This window comes from Caloenas nicobarica, chromosome 14 (assembly GCF_036013445.1).
Source record: "Caloenas nicobarica isolate bCalNic1 chromosome 14, bCalNic1.hap1, whole genome shotgun sequence".
Lineage (NCBI taxonomy): Eukaryota > Metazoa > Chordata > Aves > Columbiformes > Columbidae > Caloenas > Caloenas nicobarica.
In genome coordinates, this window is record NC_088258.1 from 720,941 (window position 1) to 740,439 (window position 19,499).

General features: G+C 46.1%; 1 protein-coding gene across 9 annotated transcripts in view; it reads right to left on the reverse strand.

Annotated features, from left to right (window-relative positions):
- TNRC6A (trinucleotide repeat containing adaptor 6A) overlaps window positions 1-17,619 on the reverse strand; it is a 47,100-nt gene extending 29,481 nt beyond the window's left edge. For 7 of the 9 annotated variants that reach the window (XM_065645233.1, XM_065645229.1, XM_065645231.1 and 4 more), the window contains exons 1-5: window positions 17,499-17,618; window positions 16,779-16,826; window positions 14,416-14,451; window positions 7,314-7,404; window positions 3,879-3,900 (exon numbers count right to left, since the gene is read on the reverse strand). In XM_065645233.1, coding sequence (XP_065501305.1) covers window positions 3,879-3,900; window positions 7,314-7,404; window positions 14,416-14,451; window positions 16,779-16,826; window positions 17,499-17,503 — 202 coding nt within the window. In that variant the 5' untranslated portion in view covers window positions 17,504-17,618. Of the gene's footprint in view, window positions 1-3,878; window positions 3,901-7,313; window positions 7,405-14,415; window positions 14,452-16,778; window positions 16,856-17,498 lie in introns of those variants that run through there. The other 2 variants (XM_065645232.1, XM_065645226.1) reach the window with 2 other exon arrangements.
- Window positions 17,620-19,499: the final 1,880 nt, after the last annotated feature.

The window sequence follows — 19,499 nt, forward strand, 5'->3', positions numbered from 1 at the left end:
GATTTCAATTCCACACCCAGCTATTTTTAAAGCACTTTCCGCTTCAGTGGCTGATTCAAAGTGGAGTCTGTTCTGCAGCAGAAGTTGCACTTTGTGCCTCCTGCGCCGCGGGAGCTCAGAGCAGAGCCCGGCACACGAGTTCAGCTCCAAGGCACAAACCGCTCCCAGTAACCCCCCAGCACCCCACGGCACCCCCAGCTGTGTGAGGGCCTCCTGGGGGCCACGGCATACACTAGAGTGTGAAAAGACACTGCAGCTCCTGAGGAGACGCCACCCCGCCGAGCACCCCACGGTTACTGGCGTGAGTACACACTGCAAACCTCCAACATTCTTCTGAAATAGTGTTCACTTCAGCGCTTGACCTATCATCAGCTACTCCTGGCTGCGGCACAGCCTGCAGAGTCCTGTTCTAGGAGAAATTCGGGGTAAATGGATTGATTTGTCTGTCTTTAATAGCACTAGCATTAACCACAGCAAAAATACGTATTTTGCCAAGCCAGAAGGAACACCACGACAACTGACAATTCTACAGTATTCTCAACAAATAAAGACTTTCAAACTATACTTATTTTTCCTAAAATCCCTGGTACAAGCGTGCTTGGCAGGCACTTGTGGATGTACACATTAGTGATGTGAGCTGCCGCGCTCAGAAACCTCCTCGTAGCTACTAAATAATACATTCATCTCCAACTCCTAGGAACTGCCTCTTCTCTCTTCCAATAAAACCAGATGTATAAAACTAGACAGGTTAGAATACTTGAAATTCACAGGAATTATGTACATGCATTTTTAACAATACTACAGTATCAAAATGCTACTCGAACCAGAAGCATCTATATCAGCATCATCTTCATTACTTCCATTCCCAATCCTGAATAAGAGGAAAAAAATCAGCACTATTAACTTCCTCAGAAGGTAATTTCATAATTTTGCATGCACGCTGGTAGCTGCTTCAGCTGGTACAACAGCAATTTCTGCCTTCGCTAAACCAACATTTTTGAGTCATCCAAACTATACTTAAAACCGAAAAATAACCTCTCTACCCACCCCCACTACTTAACCAGCTACTTTTCTGAAAGAAGGAACATAATTCTGAATTATTTAGAGATCCTATACTATTGTATTTTATCTTCAGCTCATGCACAGAATAAATTATTTAAGATGTTAACGTGATGGAAACTTGGAAACTAATGAAACATTAATTTGCTTCCTGAATACAAGCAGGCAAAACTGTTGAAACAATGAAATTGTTATGTGCAACATAAGCAGCGAATTTTGTTCCTATAGAAACTGCTGCAAAAAGTTTTGTATCCGAATGTCTATTCTTCAGAAGGATCGCCAGCTTGTGTTCCTCTGACAACTCTCTAAATTCCTGCTAAACTTCCTGAAATACCCTTTTAATAATAACATAACATTGAAGCTGGAACGTAATACTTCCATCAGTAAACATCAGGCCTCCAAGGAGAAAATGAAAAAAAAATAAGAGATTTACTTTGTCCTTCAAAAAGAGGCGTTTCTTTCCCTGTGAAGATGCCCGTCAGGTAGCTGGAGCAGCACAACTGCTGCCCTCCCATCCTCAGGCTATTTTTAGCCATTTGCTTCTGCAGCCCCGGCCCTGATGTGACGCACGGATGCCAGCGCAGCACAGAACACAGGCCAGACCTTCATTCCAAATGCACCTTACAGCAAAGTACCAGCTCATTTTCCTTCTTCACTACCTTTTCGGATATATTTTATTACTTCAGAATAAAACCAAACACTTTCTCAAGTCTCTAAATCTGGTATATTATCTTAGAAGCCTTTATGGCAGGAATATATGGAAAAAAACAAACGCTCAGCCTGCGCTTCAAATGCAATTCCATGCGCTGCCTGAAAAAGGGTCCTCTAGATAACAAACGCAGAATATTTATTAATTATAATACTCTTCCAGCAGTTTTATGAAGTATTCCGTTCTGTGCCTACAGACAACCACAGAACTCCCACTGACTGCAGCGAGCAGAGCGGGGCTGGGGGGCCAGGAGCTCCGGCCAGCCCAGAGAACCCCCAGGGCGGCACAGACGGAACACCAGCTGCTGGCCCTGCCACTGTCACCGCCACTGCTGCTGGCCCTGCCACCGCCACTGGCCCTGCCACCGCCACTGGTCCTGCCACCATCACCGCTGCTGGCCCTGCCACTACCACTGGTCCTGCCACCATCACCGCTGCTGGCCCTGCCACCGCCACTGGCCCTGCCACCATCACCGCTGCTGGCCCTGCCACCGCCACTGGCCCTGCCACCGCCACTGGTCCTGCCACCATCACCGCTGCTGGCCCTGCCACTGCCACTGGTCCTGCCACCGCCACTGGTCCTGCCACCGTCACCGCTGCTGGCCCTGCCACCACCACCGCTGCTGCCACTGGCCCTGCCAGCGCCTACAGAACAGGCACTGCCACTGCCACTGTCACTGCCACCATCACTGCCAGCGCCTACAGAGCAGGCACTGCCACTGTCACTGCCACCGTCACTGCCAGCGCCTACAGAGCAGGCACTGCCACTGTCACTGCCACCGTCACTGCCAGCGCCTACAGAACAGGCAATGTCACTGTCACTGCCAGCGCCTACAGAACAGGCAATGCCACTGTCACTGCCACTGTCACTGCCAGTGCCTACAGAACGGGCACTGTCACTGTCACTGCTGCCACTGCTGCTGCCCTGAGCCCCGGCTGCTCGCCCAGCCCCACCGCAGCCCCGGGTGCACAGGCAGAGGGGCTGGGCCCCTGCCCTCCGCGCAGCTCCCTCGCACACTGCAAACCTGCTGCTCCTGCTCCATCCATGGCTTGTTTGCTTCATTCAAACACACGCAGTACACACGGCACTCCAAGAAACTAGACATGAATATGTCTCCTGATACCTGGCACCGCAGCCCCTGGCAGGAGAACTTGCCTCCTCCATTTCCACCACACGCCAACCAGGACGCACCTTGCAACATGCCCCGTCACGGACACTTCCAATTGTCTCTCTGCTTCTTCCCCAGTGCAGTTCGTCCTCCACCATCTTACTGCCTTCATGCCAGAACAGCACTTCAAACACTTTTGATTTTCCACCAGTAATCGTGTCTCTGCCAAGCAGGGCTTCCCAGCTCCTGTTCCTACCACTGCACAAGTACCAAATTAAACCAAATGGCCCCCAAGCCCAGGGATCCAGCAAGCACTCCACCTGATCACTTATGCAACTATTATCCACTTCCCAACCAGCAGGTTATAAACTAGAATTAAAGTGAGAAGAATCTTTTTTTTTCCCATTTATAGAAGCCAGTATAAACCCCAGAAACATTCCGAATAACCAGGGTGCTCCCAGCCCACCACCGAACATCGAAATTACAGCTTTCACATACTGTCAATTTGATCATCGCTTTGTGAGGAGGAATCCTCCACATCCAATAGCAGTTAAAGCCAGACATAGCCATCACTTGTCTACCAAGCATTTCCAATCCCTATTGCACTTAGAATATCTGGAAATTAACTTTCAACAGATCCATTACGTGGATCTCTACACACAAGGTCATACTTGAAGTGTTACAGTGCTCGTGCACTTTTCAAACAAAGCAGAAAAGGAAAAGAGCAAATAAGGCAAAGAACTCCAGGTATCACATATATACCTGGTGCTGTACAAGTACGTAAGAACAGCAAATAGGAAGAACAGCAGAGTCCAGTCCCTGGGAGGAACCCTGAGCCACCATTACTCTTCTAGTCTTTTGTGGTCACTGTTTGAAAAAGTGCAATTGAAGTTTCAAGGATCCCATATTTTAGTGTCAAGAGGTGTTTTCAGGTGACCCGTTTGATCCAACATATTTTAAAAAGCAGAAATAATATACAGAATAGAAATAACTCTAACTTACCTTTGATTTTTTGTTCAATGGCCTAGAACAAGAAAAAAGAAGTGTCAGTGATTTGTGCAGATAAGAGAAAAACCACATGTGCACATGCCACTTGATAAAGGAACATGAGCTTTTGACTTTCCTCTTTTAAAATCTTTTAAAGTTATTTAATTATCTACTTCAGAAGTGTCTAACTAACCCATGCCTATTATTCCTTACGCCTAGAAAGCTGTTTAGCTGTTATAGAAGACAACGCTAATTTGAAAGATAACTACATGAAACAGACAATTAAACTTGCAAATTAAGATGTTAGAAGTGAGTTTAAAACTGTGCCTGGAAGGAAGGAACGGCCGCCACTTTATTGCAGAATGTGGCAGGGGAAGAGGGAGGGCCTGGAAATTTAAAAGAACTAACAAAGCAAATGCAAAAGCTTTAAGTCTCTCATTTCCACGATTCAACTGGTTACACCTGTGATACAGCCAAAATGAGAGATCTATTTTAAAAACATTTTATCATAGGATAAAAATGGGGAGAAAAGCATTTCTTGTATGGAAGCGCACCTTAATTTTGCCATTTTAACTCTAAAACGTGCTGAAACTGACTTCATGAAGGGCCTCTCAAAAGCACAAATCACAGTTCTTCCTATCTGAAATTAGAGTTTTCTTAATTATGACTTTTAAAATGCATTACTGCCGAAGCAAAATGAGATTTGATTTGGTATGGTCACCTTAGTAGCTGTATACAACCCATTTTAGTTATTGTATTGTGTATCTTCATAATATGTAATAAATTTGCTATAATTCTTATGTTATTATTGCATATAATTAAAACCTTGAGGAGAAAGAAAAGAAGAGAGAGCGTGTGAATCCAAGAAGAATTGGATTCACTGATTTGAAGTAAGACTCGGTGAGATTCCGACATGAGCAATGTCAGGGCTGCCTACTGACACTTCATTAATGACTCTCAGTGCCACAGCCTGGAAATCCAGAGTACACTAACAGAAAAACCCTCTTTTGCAACTTCTTAAACTGATAAATGCAACAATACATATAAAAAATTAAGTTATACTGTCCAATAGTTCAAAATGTAGACTCTTGCTCCCAAGAAACCTTGAGCATCATCTTTTTTTTTTTTTATTATTTATGGTCTTAAGAGATTGCTAAAAATAGCTAAAGACCAAGACACTTGCAAAATCTCTTCTGCAGCAAATCCACTCTGCAGGCAGTACCGCGTCAGCCCCTGGTGTCAGGACAGCAAACTCAAAGCCAACGGCCGCTCACCCAGCGTACAGAACTCCGGAGCACAGGGAGCTGCGGCCGTGCCCACCTCACCCGCACCCGCCCCACTGCTCCAACACCATCGCCCTCCTCCTGAGCCCCCCAGAGGCAGCTGCTGTACTACATGGAGCCACAACTCTTCATTATGCTCTTGGTTCAACAAATCTGGTTAAAAAAAAATATTTTTCAGACTTGCGAAGTTGTGTGTGCAGCTGAGCTGCAGGGTCTGTGTGCAGCTGGCAGGGAACCTGGTGTGCAGACGCAGTGTGATGTTATGAGCAGGTCAGAGCTTCACTCAAATGAGCTTGAGTTAAAAAAATAATAATTAAAAAAAAAAATCAATTCATCAGCTTGGCATTTGACCCATGAACAAGAAAACGAGACAACTTATACTTCTTTTTTTCCCCAGCTTCTGACTACCCACAGCACCCAAAGAGATCAGCAGAGAGAAAGAGTCATAGGATAAGGCTCCCGCCTGCTTTTTATACTAGGGTGCTATTCTCTGAAAGAAAACCAAACCAAACAAAACGAAACCACTAACCTGAACATATGTCAGCTAAGGACTTGCAAAATGTATCAGTACTGAATGCACAATTAAATGCTTTAAAGTTTTTTGCTGGAGAGCCTATGGTTGATAATACAAACCAGCACATTCTTAGGAGATCGAACGGAAAAAGTCAGCTTACGAGACAAAAACAGCAATTTTGGTCAGTCCAAAACTACTCACAAATATGAACAGAACCAAAAAGGGACTTTCCCTTCTTTCTGACCTACATTAACAAGTCTTCATTCTAATGCAGAATCAAGCCACATCTGTACTGGGACTTTGTTTTACCAGCCAAGTTAACTGGCAGTTGTTTGTCCCCATGGTTTTTCAGAGGTACATTCTCTTTCATCTAGATCAAGTCGAAGTTCTCCGGGAATGCAGATGAGCATCCTTGTGGCATCCTGCTCCTTCTTCCGCCATAGCCTCTTCCCGTCCTGCTCACTGAGTCCCCGCTCCGTGAACGTGGTGAAGAGCGGGGGCTGCTCCCATCGGCCCAGCCCGGGCTCCGCAGCCAAGTGGAGGCAGAACTTGCAGCTTTAGGCAAAGCTCTGGTCTCTCCACTTGCAAAAAACATTTATGCTTTTACTTCTTCTACAAATCTCACTCTCGAACATGCCTTTCAAACTCATGAAAATAATCTATATTTTGGAAGAGAAAGTCAGCTATGAAGACCCACTTATTTAAAAGATTCAAATTCTACAAATAAACCAGCTCTTTTCCCATTACAATTTCTGATTAAATAAGAATTCCAAGAAGAAAAGTTCTTATCAATTTACAAGTGAGGTCCAAAAATTATTAGGTAGCTTTGCTGTCAGCTACTGAGAAGAAACTCTTATTGTGAAATATAAGCAAATACCTTTCCTAAGAGTACTCCTCCTGTACTATTCCATTTAGATTTGTTGCAAGATTGGCCATACCTAGTTCTGTATGGGTGCACAACAAACACCTTGATTCAAGTCAACAAAGAGAGTTGACTGCTGATTTTTAACTATGCAATAAATATCTAGCATTAATCATCGGAATAAGCAGGGTTGCTTTGCCACCACCAGCCAGCAAACCCAAGCCTGAAACGGCCGTGGGTTTAAAACCAGATTTACAAGTGTCTCTCAGACTCAGGGTTAATATTTAGAATCACTGACCATGACTAATATCTTGGCAGTAAACAGTAATTCTGAAGTGTTTACAAACATGGCTGGGATGTTTCCATCCCAAAATACCTTTGCTGCCAATATTTTCTTTTTATTCACCTTCCCTAATGCAAATTGTGTTATGCCATGTATATTTCTATACTGAAGGACAAGATACACTAAAGTAAGGATACAGCTGGAAGCCTCTGTCTTAAAATAATTGTCAATTTTATTCTACTAATAAATGCACTAACACTGAGGAAATATTCAAACTTGAAACCACTTCAAGTGATAATCAGGACAAAGAATGGTCACGTCAGAAGAATATTTAATCTCTGAAGGAACTAAGATGTTCAATATCTCAGTTACCACTAACTGACAGTACATTTAAAGAACCATTAAGCAGAAAACACTTCTGAATAACAACAGCTAAACCAGTATTTACTGGTGATGACACAGAAGTAATGCACAAGCACGGGGTTTTGCTTTTTCATGTTCAACATACCTTTTTTTGAGCAGCTTCCTTCTTCTTCTTGTCTTCTTTTCTCTTTTTCCTTTCTTCCATCAACTGTTCTTCCTCTTCTTGCACTAAATCCCTGAACCACACAGTTTGTAATTAACTCTCCCAAAATACAATCTGTACACACTTAGAATCATTTTAGAACAATTATTTCACAGTGACACAACAGAACTGGGGAATTTTACTTCTAACTGGATAACATTTCTGCAGGGACTATATTTTCATTGCAAATCACAAGTGACAAAACTTTAAGAGCTGATGCAGTGTCAAGCTACAAGTTAAGACTTCCTTTTTTCTAAAACTTACAAAGAAGGCTTAGACATTAATTTGATTCAAAACCCAGCGCAAATTCCGATGCTGTTTAATCTGTACCTGCTCCTGTGACCCTGTGCTCTCCCGCACGCCCAGCAATGGGCTCCCCGGCCACGCAGCCCGTGGCACCCGCCCCGCTGCCCGGCCAGCAAACGGATCCTGAACAGCACCTCGGCCAGAAACAACCACACACACATTCTCCTGCCAGAGCAGGGGCTGGTTCGGCTGCTGTGTATTTGTATGGGCAGTAGTGCTGACATAAGGGACACGTGAACAAGAAGGGATGCAAACTGAAGAGCATGGTCAGACCAGAGGAATTTTAGAGCGTCTTACACCAGGGACAAAACTGTACGTCGGCAAAAGTGAAACCAAAACTTATAACGCTAATCTAAATTCACTTAATACAAATTTTACACACTAAACCAGAAGGCTCAGCAGCAACATCACTTTCCAGATGATGCTGTTTAAAAACAGACTTCAGCAAAGGCAAGACAAGAGGGAGAACATGAAGAGCACAAAAAGCAGGAAGAACTGCAGCTGTGCAAGCACACTCGCAAGCTATCAGAGCCAGGAGGAACCAATATCCGATACTCATTTCAGGATAACAAACCCAAACTTCTTATTTAAGACCACGCTTGGAGAGATGCAGTGATTCTGGGTAAGAATGAGAACAAACCCAAAGCTGACAAAAGACTGCAGTAACAGGCAGATAAAAAAGCATTTGGGCTAATGGTGCAAAAAGCTCGTGACAACACGGAACGTGCAGCCGAGGATCAGTTACTTGTTTCATACATGAGGATAAAAACAATTGTTCACAGAAAGCAGGATTCTGAAGTTTAGAAAGCAACAATATAGCTGAATTGAAGAAGAAAACAGTGGCAGCAGTTTGCTTTCGTTAGAACACCGTAAGGCAGGGGAGAGACCACCTACTCATGTTCAGTCACTTCAGAGTTTGAGACTGGGAGAATAAAGCACTTCAGGGCACTGGAAAGGCCGCTGGCAAGACTCCTCTGTGCCCTTTCGAGGTCAGGAATGTTTCCAAGTCCAAAAGCTTGGACACTTTCGGCCCACAAGCCCTGACCATATAGTCAGGTGGATGAGATTAAAAAAAAAAAAAAAAAAAAAAAAAATCGGTTGAGAATGTTTTTCCAGCCCTCTTTGTGCAGGATGTACCTGGGTTCCGGCACACACCCCTCCCTGTCCCGAATCCTCCCATCGCTCCAGTGCACACCCACGGCCCGCGGACCAACCTCAGTTCTACGATACTTTGCGTGGGATGTGCGAACAGACTCCACAGGTGTCAACTGAGGAAAGGAAGACAGCAAATTCACTCTCGGAATAACCTCCCAAGATTAGCCTAAGTCCTGTCCTTTAAACTTTTCGTTTGGAACTGACGTTCTCCCAAATCTGCACCCGCTGCGTCTGATGAGCTGCAGCTGAAGTGGCAAGAGGTGCTCAGGCTCAAAGCTGCTCTGGAGATCTCTGGACAGTAAAACCCAATCGAGTCACACAGGTTATTTACTATTGTAAAAGAAAACACCATGAAACAGCTGATGGAAGAGAATTTACACCCCGTTTGTGACAATGGGTCCTGTCTGCCTCCAAAATGCAGCTTTGAACACCAACAGCCACATTACTGCTGCCCATGCGAGCTCTGAACTGCTCCTTTGTCCCGCTGGGACAGTTCAAATGGTTCTCCTCCCAGTAAGGACAAGGCCGAAATAACAATACTTATATTTAAATTTCAAAGCTCGTGGCCACTTGGCTATTGTTAACAGTAGTTTCAAACAAAAAGAGATCTGGTAGCACTCTCCATGATATTCATTGTGGAAGAAGAAAGTCTGCAATACCTCAAATATTTATAGGGCATGGAAACTTCTGAGACTATTAATATTAGCACACAGGAAAAAAAAATATCATATGATGACATTCTGGGTAACTCAAGCATTTTTCTCAAATCTATTTTTATAGTATTAATACTGCCGGACAACAGTTATGCTTTATCTAGATGGTAAAAATCTATTTGTATGGAGAGAGGAAAGTTTTATATTCATAAAATTAACATGTATTTGCCTTCTTAATTACAAATACTTTTTCTGATTTCTCTCTGTAAACAGAGACTCTTCAGAGCATGGCTACGTGTGCCTGTACAGCAACTACCACACAGACAGAGCAGTTTTCATCCCTGCTTGCCGAGATCTTCATTCTCGCTGCAAATCCAAATTCATCTTCTACCTGTTTCTTTTCCCAGTGCTCCCTCCTGTTGGAATGACACTGATTTACTGTACCCCAGATCCCTTTTCTCCCCCGCCCCTCGCAGGGTGACTGTTCCAAGTTCCCACAGACCCGCCCCGTGCCGCCGCGGGTGTCACCAGCCGCAGAGCTGCGGCCGTTGGGACACGGAGCAGCCAAACAACCCCAGTGTTCTTTCCACCACACACACACAGTAACATACCACAGACGGACCAACCACCACTCTGAAAAGTTTCCACAGACCAAAATCTGGCTTTTAGCATTTTCTAATAACAGACAGCAAGTGTACGTTATTTCTTTTTTAAAATAATTCCTTCTGATGTGTTAAGATATGAAAAAACAAAACCTAAAAATGTTATTTCTGACACTCCTCTATGTCAGTTGCGCTGCAAGACAAATCACAAACTATCAAATTCAACTTGGCTAGTTTGCATTTTATCATAGTTTTATCATCTGGCTACAAGATCCACTGAGGACTGTGTTACAGCAAAAAGCAATCTTACATTTGTAATTAGGTATCAAAAAGTATTTCACAGACAACTAAGCCATCGGGTTAACTACAGAAAACAATTACAGCTGGCCAGCGTCAGCTAAAGCAACCCCTTGAATGCTTTGCAAATTTGAGGTAATGATCAACCCGCAGTGACATGCGTGCACTACATCAGTGTTGTCCTTTGCTGTCTGGCATCCTGAGCATTTGTAACCAAACTGATGCTGGTCACACTGACCCTCAGTGTTTTCAAGTATTTAAGAAAATGTGTTTTCAAGTATTTAAGAAAAATAGATTTTAGATGACAAAGCCAGCTCAGAACACATTAAAACCCCCCTGTGATTAGCACCAGGACCCTAGATGACCCCTGAAAAAAAAACCATACCCATTCATGATAAGTTTTTAAAAGAGTATTAGATTACCATTATAACGTTAAACCTCAGTGATTGGAAAGCAGAACTAACGTGCTGTACAGTGAAATAACAACAACAGTAAGGCCCTTACTGCCCATGTTCTTCATTGAAAGCCAAATCTCTCAAGGAAGGTCGTCCCATCCCTGCTACCCTCTCAGAGAGAAACACATTCAGATTTGCCTGCCAAGTCATCACAATCTAAAGCAGAACTCCTGAATTTCCATTCTTGACAGCTGAAAGCGCAAGTTTCCTCTGTTCTAACACATTAACACACGGCTGTCTCAACAGACAGCAAATAACAGTATTTATGCAGCGGATTCCAACACCGATTAGAACATATAATAAACAAGCTACATTTTTAATGCTGCTCCTTGAGAAAGAGAAGTATTACATAGTATTTGCCATTTAACATTTTAGACTTTACTAGCTACCTATTCCTGCTAAGTACTCCACACATTATATTATTCTTGAAAACAAAGTTACATTGATCTTTAATTTCAAAAGCTCCAGCACTGTAAAAATACCTGGATTGAAACACACGTATTTAACCTTCATTCTTACGTTACAGAAGAGGAGCACCAAGTACACCAGTATTTTCCCTGAAAGACATACTGAGGATGCAGTAATTAATGTTTGTGCAACATGCTATCTTTGCTGTTATAATATACAAAAGGAAAACGTTATGCTACAATAAAATTACAATTCTAGTCACCTCAATGAGGAAATTATAGTTACGAAAAGAATTCTGACACAAATTAAGATCTAGGACATGGCACTGCATTATGATGACTTGAACTCGGTTTTTATCTCTGCAAGTGTTTATCACTTGCACACAGGGAGTTCCAGCTCTGTGATGCAGCAGGTCGCGGCTCCCACTAATGCCAGTTACCAGCACCCACCAAAACCGAACCATCTGCGCAGTAGCATCGCCCCGCTGGGCCCTGGGGTCCGCACGCTGGAGAACAGAACAGCCCCTCACAAACGTGCTGCAGAGCTCCCGGCTGGCAGCTGCTGGCCAAGCACACACCTCTGCACAGCGCTGCCGAGCCCTGCAGAAGGCACGGGGCCCACGAGATGGTGCTGCACAGCTTGGAGACACCGCTGCACAGCTTTTGATACGCCGCTGCACAGCTTCTGATACACCGCTGCCCTGCCCACAACTGCTCCTAGAAGCCGGGCTGGGAAGCGGCTCTCCCAAAGGCCTTGTGGGCAGGTGGCCTCTGAAACACCTGCCAGGGTTTGGTGCCATTGCTGTGGCCCTGCATGCCGAACACAGGTGACCTCATGTGGTGCTGGTCCCGGCACATGGGTGACGCCGCGTGGCGCTGGTCTCAGGCAGCAGCGGGCAGGGGTGGCGCAGGGGAAGCACTTTGCCACTGGACAGAGGAGCCCAGCTGAACAACCGGCCACCCTCTGAGCAGTCCCGTGTTCCTAACTGCAGGTAAAAGAGATTTATGGGTCCATTTCCCAAAAGGATGCATGTCCCTCAGCCCATCCTGGACATAGGAGCAGCACCAGCACAACTGCTACCAAACCTCAACCAGCAGTTCTGCCCAACTAGTTATGGACTTTTACCTTTTACCTATTTACTACATGGACTAAACACCAAAGTAAGAATTAGCAGTGATTGTACACAGTGGCTTTTGAAACCACTCTAAAATTGCCAGTGACAAATATATAAAATAAATTTTTGGGGAAATAAAGAAATAAATGCTTTCCACCATTTGCTTTCCTTCCAGTTACAAATTAACTCATGATGCCCCAGTGGAACACTGTCGGACAGCTACACTGAAGGATCTGGCACTGAAAAATCTTTTACAGTTCTGCAAAGACGGTGAACATGTACGCATGCACACAGTATCTGTTCAACCTATGTCTGATATTTTACACTGACTTTCAAATATATTGCCGAGACTAAGTTTCAGTAATTTTTCTGTATTCTAACAAGTTCCCTAACATTTTTTAAATTATGCAATTACATAAAAATACAAAAAAAAAGATTTCTCAGTTTCTATAAAAACCAATAGCTAGCTTTTCTACTAAACCAGTATTACAGAAGAAACAATTATAAAATGCATATTTTGATTGAAAAAGGATCCTCCAATTCCTTTATCAGTGCTTCCCACAAAATAGCATACTACACCAAAAAGAGCACTCTTCAAGTTTATGGAATAGAAAACTGTACTTTGAACTTTACAAAAAACCCCAACAAAACCCACCAGTGCCTTAAATGGAAACATTCTGGCAACTAAAACCACTCAGCATATTACAGAGGAGGAAAGAAAGCCTCAGGCACCGATAACAAAACAAAACCACTTATTTACAGATGTTGTGTGTGTGTTAATTCTTTCCAGCTATTAACATATAGAAGAGGTGCTGCCAAGTTAAAAACTGAAACAATTACTTCAATGAATAATTAATTAGTAAACGTGTCAGCTACTTTCTTTTTTGCTTTTAAATACCTCAGTCTTTAAATGATCACCCTAAAAGTGAAGCAATAGAATTCTAACTACCACGGCTACCACTATCAATGACTTGGAATACACTTGTCTTTCCTGTTTTCCTGCTGCAGATGTTGGCTCAACTAAACCATGCTCCCAACTACACGCACTGTAAAGATGTCATAGTTCTGGAATAATGGCTGTGTTACAGTTTCGCCCTGGAGTTCCACCTGCGATGTTCTCCACTACACAAGCCTACAAAATGCACATCTCTTTCCCAAGAAGTTTACAACCTAAATACACAAGACTTCAGTAGTAGCACTACTGAACAGTCCCTACCTTCATTTACAAACGGGGAACCGAAGATGACAGATTAAACTGCATCTCCATAGCCACATTGGTCACACAGGGTACCTGCAGCAGATGCATGAACCCAAACAACTGCAAAGTCCAGCAGCTCAACCTAAGAGCGCCCGGACACTGGGCTGCTTCCTCTGTACCAGCGCAGACTCAACAAGCACAACGCGTCTGCACTAAGGCTGCAAAAAGAAAAGGTAATCGCAAGTTACCTTATGGGGGCAACCTGACAATGAGGCATGACCTGGAAAAGTGTGTGTAGAGGAGAAAGGAACGCATGGGTTTGCCTAAGTACCTCCAAAGGTCTTGAGATGTATGAAGAGAATGCTGTCCCTTCGCAGTAAACTTGTCCCATATGACAGCAGCAGTCTTCCCACAAAAACTTTATCAGGAGAAAATCCACACCCCCAAACGCCCAACAGAAAATCAAGTGCTTAAACAGCAACAGAAACTACTACAGTTCTCACTGTTCTCTACGCCTCTATCACCGAGCCATCTCATCTTTTTTTGAAGCAAATAAGGAAAGCCTCATGGAAATATGGTGGTTATTCTAACATGGAAGAGTGGGGGAAAAAAAAGTACAGCAGAAAGTTAGTAGAATACATGTATGAAATCTAGAGGTCTACACGATTTTAGGTAAAAAGTTTCCTCTCCTAGAACATGGACAGTCTGCAAGCAATGCAGAGGGAATCTCCAGAGCAGAAACACAGGTGAGAAAAAGCAGCGTGTGCATCTTCCCTGTAACGTGCATGCTTGTGAAGTAGGAGTCTAACTCCCGTGTTTGGAAACAAATAAATTGCAAACATATTTCAGATATTTACCTTCTCTCAGTTCCACATAAATGAGGCAGGAAAGCCCTGTTTACCAAACAGAATAAAAAGTTATTTCTTAAATCAGAAGAACGAAATGGTGATTTTTACCATTCCCGACTGTAACCAAATTTAACTCTCACATTTCTCCAGTTAATAATGGACAGTTCCTGTTCAGCAGCAGATTAAACAGGTGACATTTAATTTGGAACATTATGCAATGATACAGTGTGCAATAGATTTATTTGAATTACTGTTGCAAATCATGCACTATGTTTATTTTTGAGACCAGAAGTGTTTGCATAGGACCAGGCATATCTGCATTTTGTAAGAGAACAGGGATTAAATGAAGATTCTTTTCCAAAAGGCCAAACAAGCCAAATTACTAATCCTGAGTTTAAAGCACTAATCACTCCAACTGGACAAGCTGTAGTAAAAGCCATAATACTTATCCGACCGTGAACCCGCAGCCCAGGCCAAGAGTTCTAGTAATATAAAAAAGTATTTTCTGCCCATTAATTTAGAAGCATAAACTCCAAAGCTGACTTCACAACATCCCTGCAGCAATGCCAGCATCCCATATATACATCATCCAATTTTAGATTAAGAAAAACTGTAGCACAGGTCTATTTACCTTTCCCAGGAAAAGATATTTGCTCTTTTACAATTTGACTAGGGCACTGCAAATTTAATAAGATTGCAAATAATGACATTACAGAAAGAATGAGGGCTATCTGTTGAGTCCTACAACAGTAAAACAATTAATCAGGTGGATCTAGAGCAGGCATGGCACAGTTTTATCAGGCTCTGTGCCCACGTGATGAAAACTCCCTCGCTAAACCTAAACCAGCTAGACTGCAGGTTTCCGAAACAACGGGTACATTATCATTAAAGCCAGTTCTGAGTCTTTTAAATGCATAAAACATATCCCTCTGTGTCAGAGAACCTAGAGTCCCATTCCAGAGCAGCACTTACCCAGACCTGGCTCTGTCCCCAGCCCACGAACCCCAAGTCAGGGCAGCTCCATCGTTCCCTGTCACCTCTTGTCCCTCTGCCAGCGGGACAGGACTCACAAAAACCAGAGAACTGAGACTTGTACCACAATGTTGCTTTGAACTTAGCACTCGGTTCATCTAAATAATATAGTCCTGAAATCGCTTCTGGCATCAAGTAGACACTGAGTGCTTTCCACAGAATGCCAATGATTTTTTTTTCTATTTACACCGCATTCTGGTGCCTTTTGTGGACAGATTACTTAAAGAGTTGCAATTTGAAATCATTCCCTTCGAGTAAAGTCCATTTAACAATGACCTTGACATTGTATTTAAAAGCAATATGCCAAGTGTATCTGAAAGATTTCATACATTTCAGTAACAAAACTGGAAAAATTATAAATGCCTAAGCATATCACCTAAGAAAGGAAGACACCCATGGCAGCAGGGGAAAACCAGTTTCCACAGTGCAATCATAAATCAATCTGGAAGTTAGAGACTGCTTAGGCACAGTAAATAAGAAAAAAGACAAAGCAACAAAAACTAATACTCCATCAGTTATATTCAGGGTTTCAGCACATTTCAAATGGCCCTAGTGGAAGTGCCCTTAAAATTTACAAGCAAAAGTCTCTTTGAGGCCTAACTGGAAGAGAACACAACAAGAAAGTAGGACAAAAGTCGAAAACAAAGAATGTCAACAACAGAGAGGTAAATATTTGCAAGCAAGTCACCCTACTAAAAATAAATGGTGGAGAATAAATAACTTCTTAAATACAAAAGTGGTGTATATTACAGGCACAGAATTCTTCATTCAACTCTTGACTCTTCAGCTAAGGAATGTAAAGAAGGAACTGTCCATTCTACAGAGTCCTCAAATAACTGCTACTGGGAAATTCACCGTCTTTAACTCTTCACGTAAAGAGGCAAAACTCTAATAGTTATATGGCAAGATACATTGTATTTGAGTTCAAAGTGAATTTCTAGTCAAAAGCAACTACTTCTTGGCTCCCAACGATACTTACCAAGAACTGTATAGGAAAAAGCAAACAAACCCTCCATACATTGTTTAGTTACTGTTAGTTATTGTTACAGAAAAGTAAGTTATTCCTCCCCTTCAAAAACCTACCCTATTAAAGAAATTCTATTATAGAGCCTGATATTTTTATTTTGCATAAGAAACCATGCTAAAAAGGTGTTTAGCTGATAGAATTAACTAAAATTGCAGAGATTTCTCTGTGCAATAGAGGACATTTTCAAATTCAAGGGGGTTTTATCATTACAATTATCATGAGATAAAAGCTCCAGATAAAGCCCACAACGATTTCTAGCCCAAGGCTAACTCTTGATCTGAACTGTGGGAGGGAATTTAAATGAGTATCTTACCTGCTTAGTTTTCTTTCGACTTCTTTGGTAGCTTTAGCTTCCAATTCTCTGGAACAGAAAGTGGTGTTGGTTTCCATGTCAACAGCAATGCAGCACAAAGTGAAAAATAAAAGCGGAGCGGGGTTAAGACGCACACCGAGCTCCATATGTTGGGTTTGGAGGAGGAAGCGGGAGCCCGCGGATTGCCAAGGAATCGCACGATGCGCTTGCCCAGGGCCAGCGAGGCGAGCGGGGCAGAAGCCGCGGCAGCCCCGGCGCACCGCGCTGCTCCGGCCCGGCCCCGTCCCGCTGCCTCAGCGCACCCGGGAACCCTCCCCGCGCAGCCCGGCGCTGAGGGGCCGCAGCCCCGCGGGACCCAACAAAACCGAGCCCGAGGCTCTGGGCTCCGCGGCCCCTCCCGTGGCCCGCTCCCGGGGGCACCCGGCCCCCGACTCGCCGGGGCCGCCAGCCCGATCCGCCACCCCCGCAGCGGGGCCGCCAGCCCGATCCGCCACCCCCGCAGCGGGGCCGCCAGCCCGATCCCCCACCCCCCGCAGCGGGGCCGCCAGCCCGATCCCCCACCCCCCGCAGCGGGGCCGCCAGCCCGATCCGCCACCCCCGAGCGGGGCCGCCCCGGGCGCGGAGGCTCCTCGGCCGCACGGCCCCTCCCCCGCCCGCGGCCCCGCAGGCGCCTCAGCTCGGCGGCGCCCGCCCTTCCCGCGGCCGGGCCCCGCCCGCTACCTCATGTATGTAAAGTGCTCAGAGTCCGGCCCGGCGTGGCTGCGGCCCGGGCCCGGCGCTGGCGCGGCGGCTCTAGGCGGCCTGGGCCCGGCAGTGCGGAGCGGGAGGGCCCGGCAGCTGCAGCTGCAGCACCGCCGCCATTTCCTGCCTCCTCACCCGCCCGGCCCGGCCCCGCCGCACAGGAAGGGAAACCCCGCCCCGCGCAGCACTTCCGGGGCGCCCGCTGCCGGACACGGCGCCGCGGCGGGAGCCCGGGCGCGGCAGGGAGGGCAGGGCTGCGGCCACCCCGCCGGCCCCGCGGGACAGGCCCGGGGGCTCGGGGGAGTCTCCGCCGAGGGGCCCGCGCTGCCCCGGGCCGCCCGTTCGCTTCGTGTGTGCGGGGCCGGGCGGCCGCCCCGCTCAGGAGAGGGGCCCGGGGGTCACAGGGGCCTCTGTGCCCCGGCCTGGCCGCCCCGCAGTGACACACACACAGCCCCGCAGTGACACACACAGCCCCGCAGTGACACACCCCTGTGACCAGCCAGGGCAGCGTGGGGACCGGGTGACCTTCCCCAGCACCGTCCCTTGGCCAGGTGGTCGGTTCGGCGGTTACTGCATCGCTGTGGGCCCTGTCCTGGAATTCACACGTAATTCCATGTGCTGTGGTGTGAAACACCTGAGAGAAAAGGCCCGTGGTTGCCCAGCGGTGCAGGACGAGGCTCAGGCAGGAACATACACACATTTCCACACGGATTTTTCCCTGTGGGGCAGCTCTGTCAGCTCCCGGCCACTGCTGCTGTGCTCAGCTCAGTTCTGAACTTTGGGGCATTGATAACTCTACCAAAACTGATGGGAGAAAAGCACTAATGTCTAAATAACCACCATAGAGGAAGATAAGCCTTTCTTTTGTCCTTCTGCTGACTTCATTGGGTTGACAGAGGGTGCTAAAAAGTATCTAGCGCTTGCAAACCTAGCTAGAAATTGATTTATGTGAACACAAAGCTTAATCCAAAAACTACACAGAGATATTCTAACATCAAACACGTAAAATGAAGAGGGAGGAATATATGAGCCACACTCCATGTTACTGTACTTGGCTTCAGTAAAAAACATCCCAGAAATTAATTTAGAAAACTCAAACCAGTCAAAGGGCTGGCAGGGAATAGTGAGAGAGAACTGAGAACAGTCACATCAAGAAAGAGCGAGGTGGGGAGCGAACAGGCTGGCAGGGGACAGCTGTGGGGCAGTGACAGCTGTGGGGCAGTGACAGCTGTGGGGCAGTGACAGCGGTGGGGCAGTGACAGCTGTGGGGCAGTGACAGTTGTGGGGCAGTGACAGCTGTGGGGCAGTGACAGCTGTGGGGCAGTGACAGCGGTGGTGCAGTGACAGCTGTGGGGCAGTGACAGCGGTGGGGCAGTGACAGCGGTGGGGCAGTGACAGCTGTGGGGCAGTGACAGCGGTGGTGCAGTGACAGCTGTGGGGCAGTGACAGTTGTGGGGCAGTGACAGTGGTGGGGCAGTGACAGCTGTGGGGCAGTGACAGTTGTGGGGCAGTGACAGTTGTGGGGCAGTGACAGCGGTGGGGCAGTGACAGTTGTGGGGCAGTGACAGCGGTGGGGCAGCGACAGCAGTGGGGCAGTGACAGCTGTGGGGCAGTGACAGCGGTGGGGCAGTGACAGTTGTGGGGCAGTGACAGCTGTGGGGCAGTGACAGCGGTGGGGCAGTGACAGCTGTGGGGCAGTGACAGCGGTGGGGCAGTGACAGCGGTGGGGCAGTGACAGCTGTGGGGCAGTGACAGCGGTGGGGCAATGACAGTTGTGGGGCAGTGACAGCGGTGGGGCAGTGACAGCGGTGGGGCAGTGACAGCTGTGGGGCAGTGACAGCGGTGGGGCAGTGACAGTGGTGGGGCAGTGACAGTTGTGGGGCAGTGACAGCGGTGGGGCAGCGACAGCAGTGGGGCAGTGACAGCGGTGGGGCAATGACAGTTGTGGGGCAGTGACAGCTGTGGGGCAGTGACAGCGGT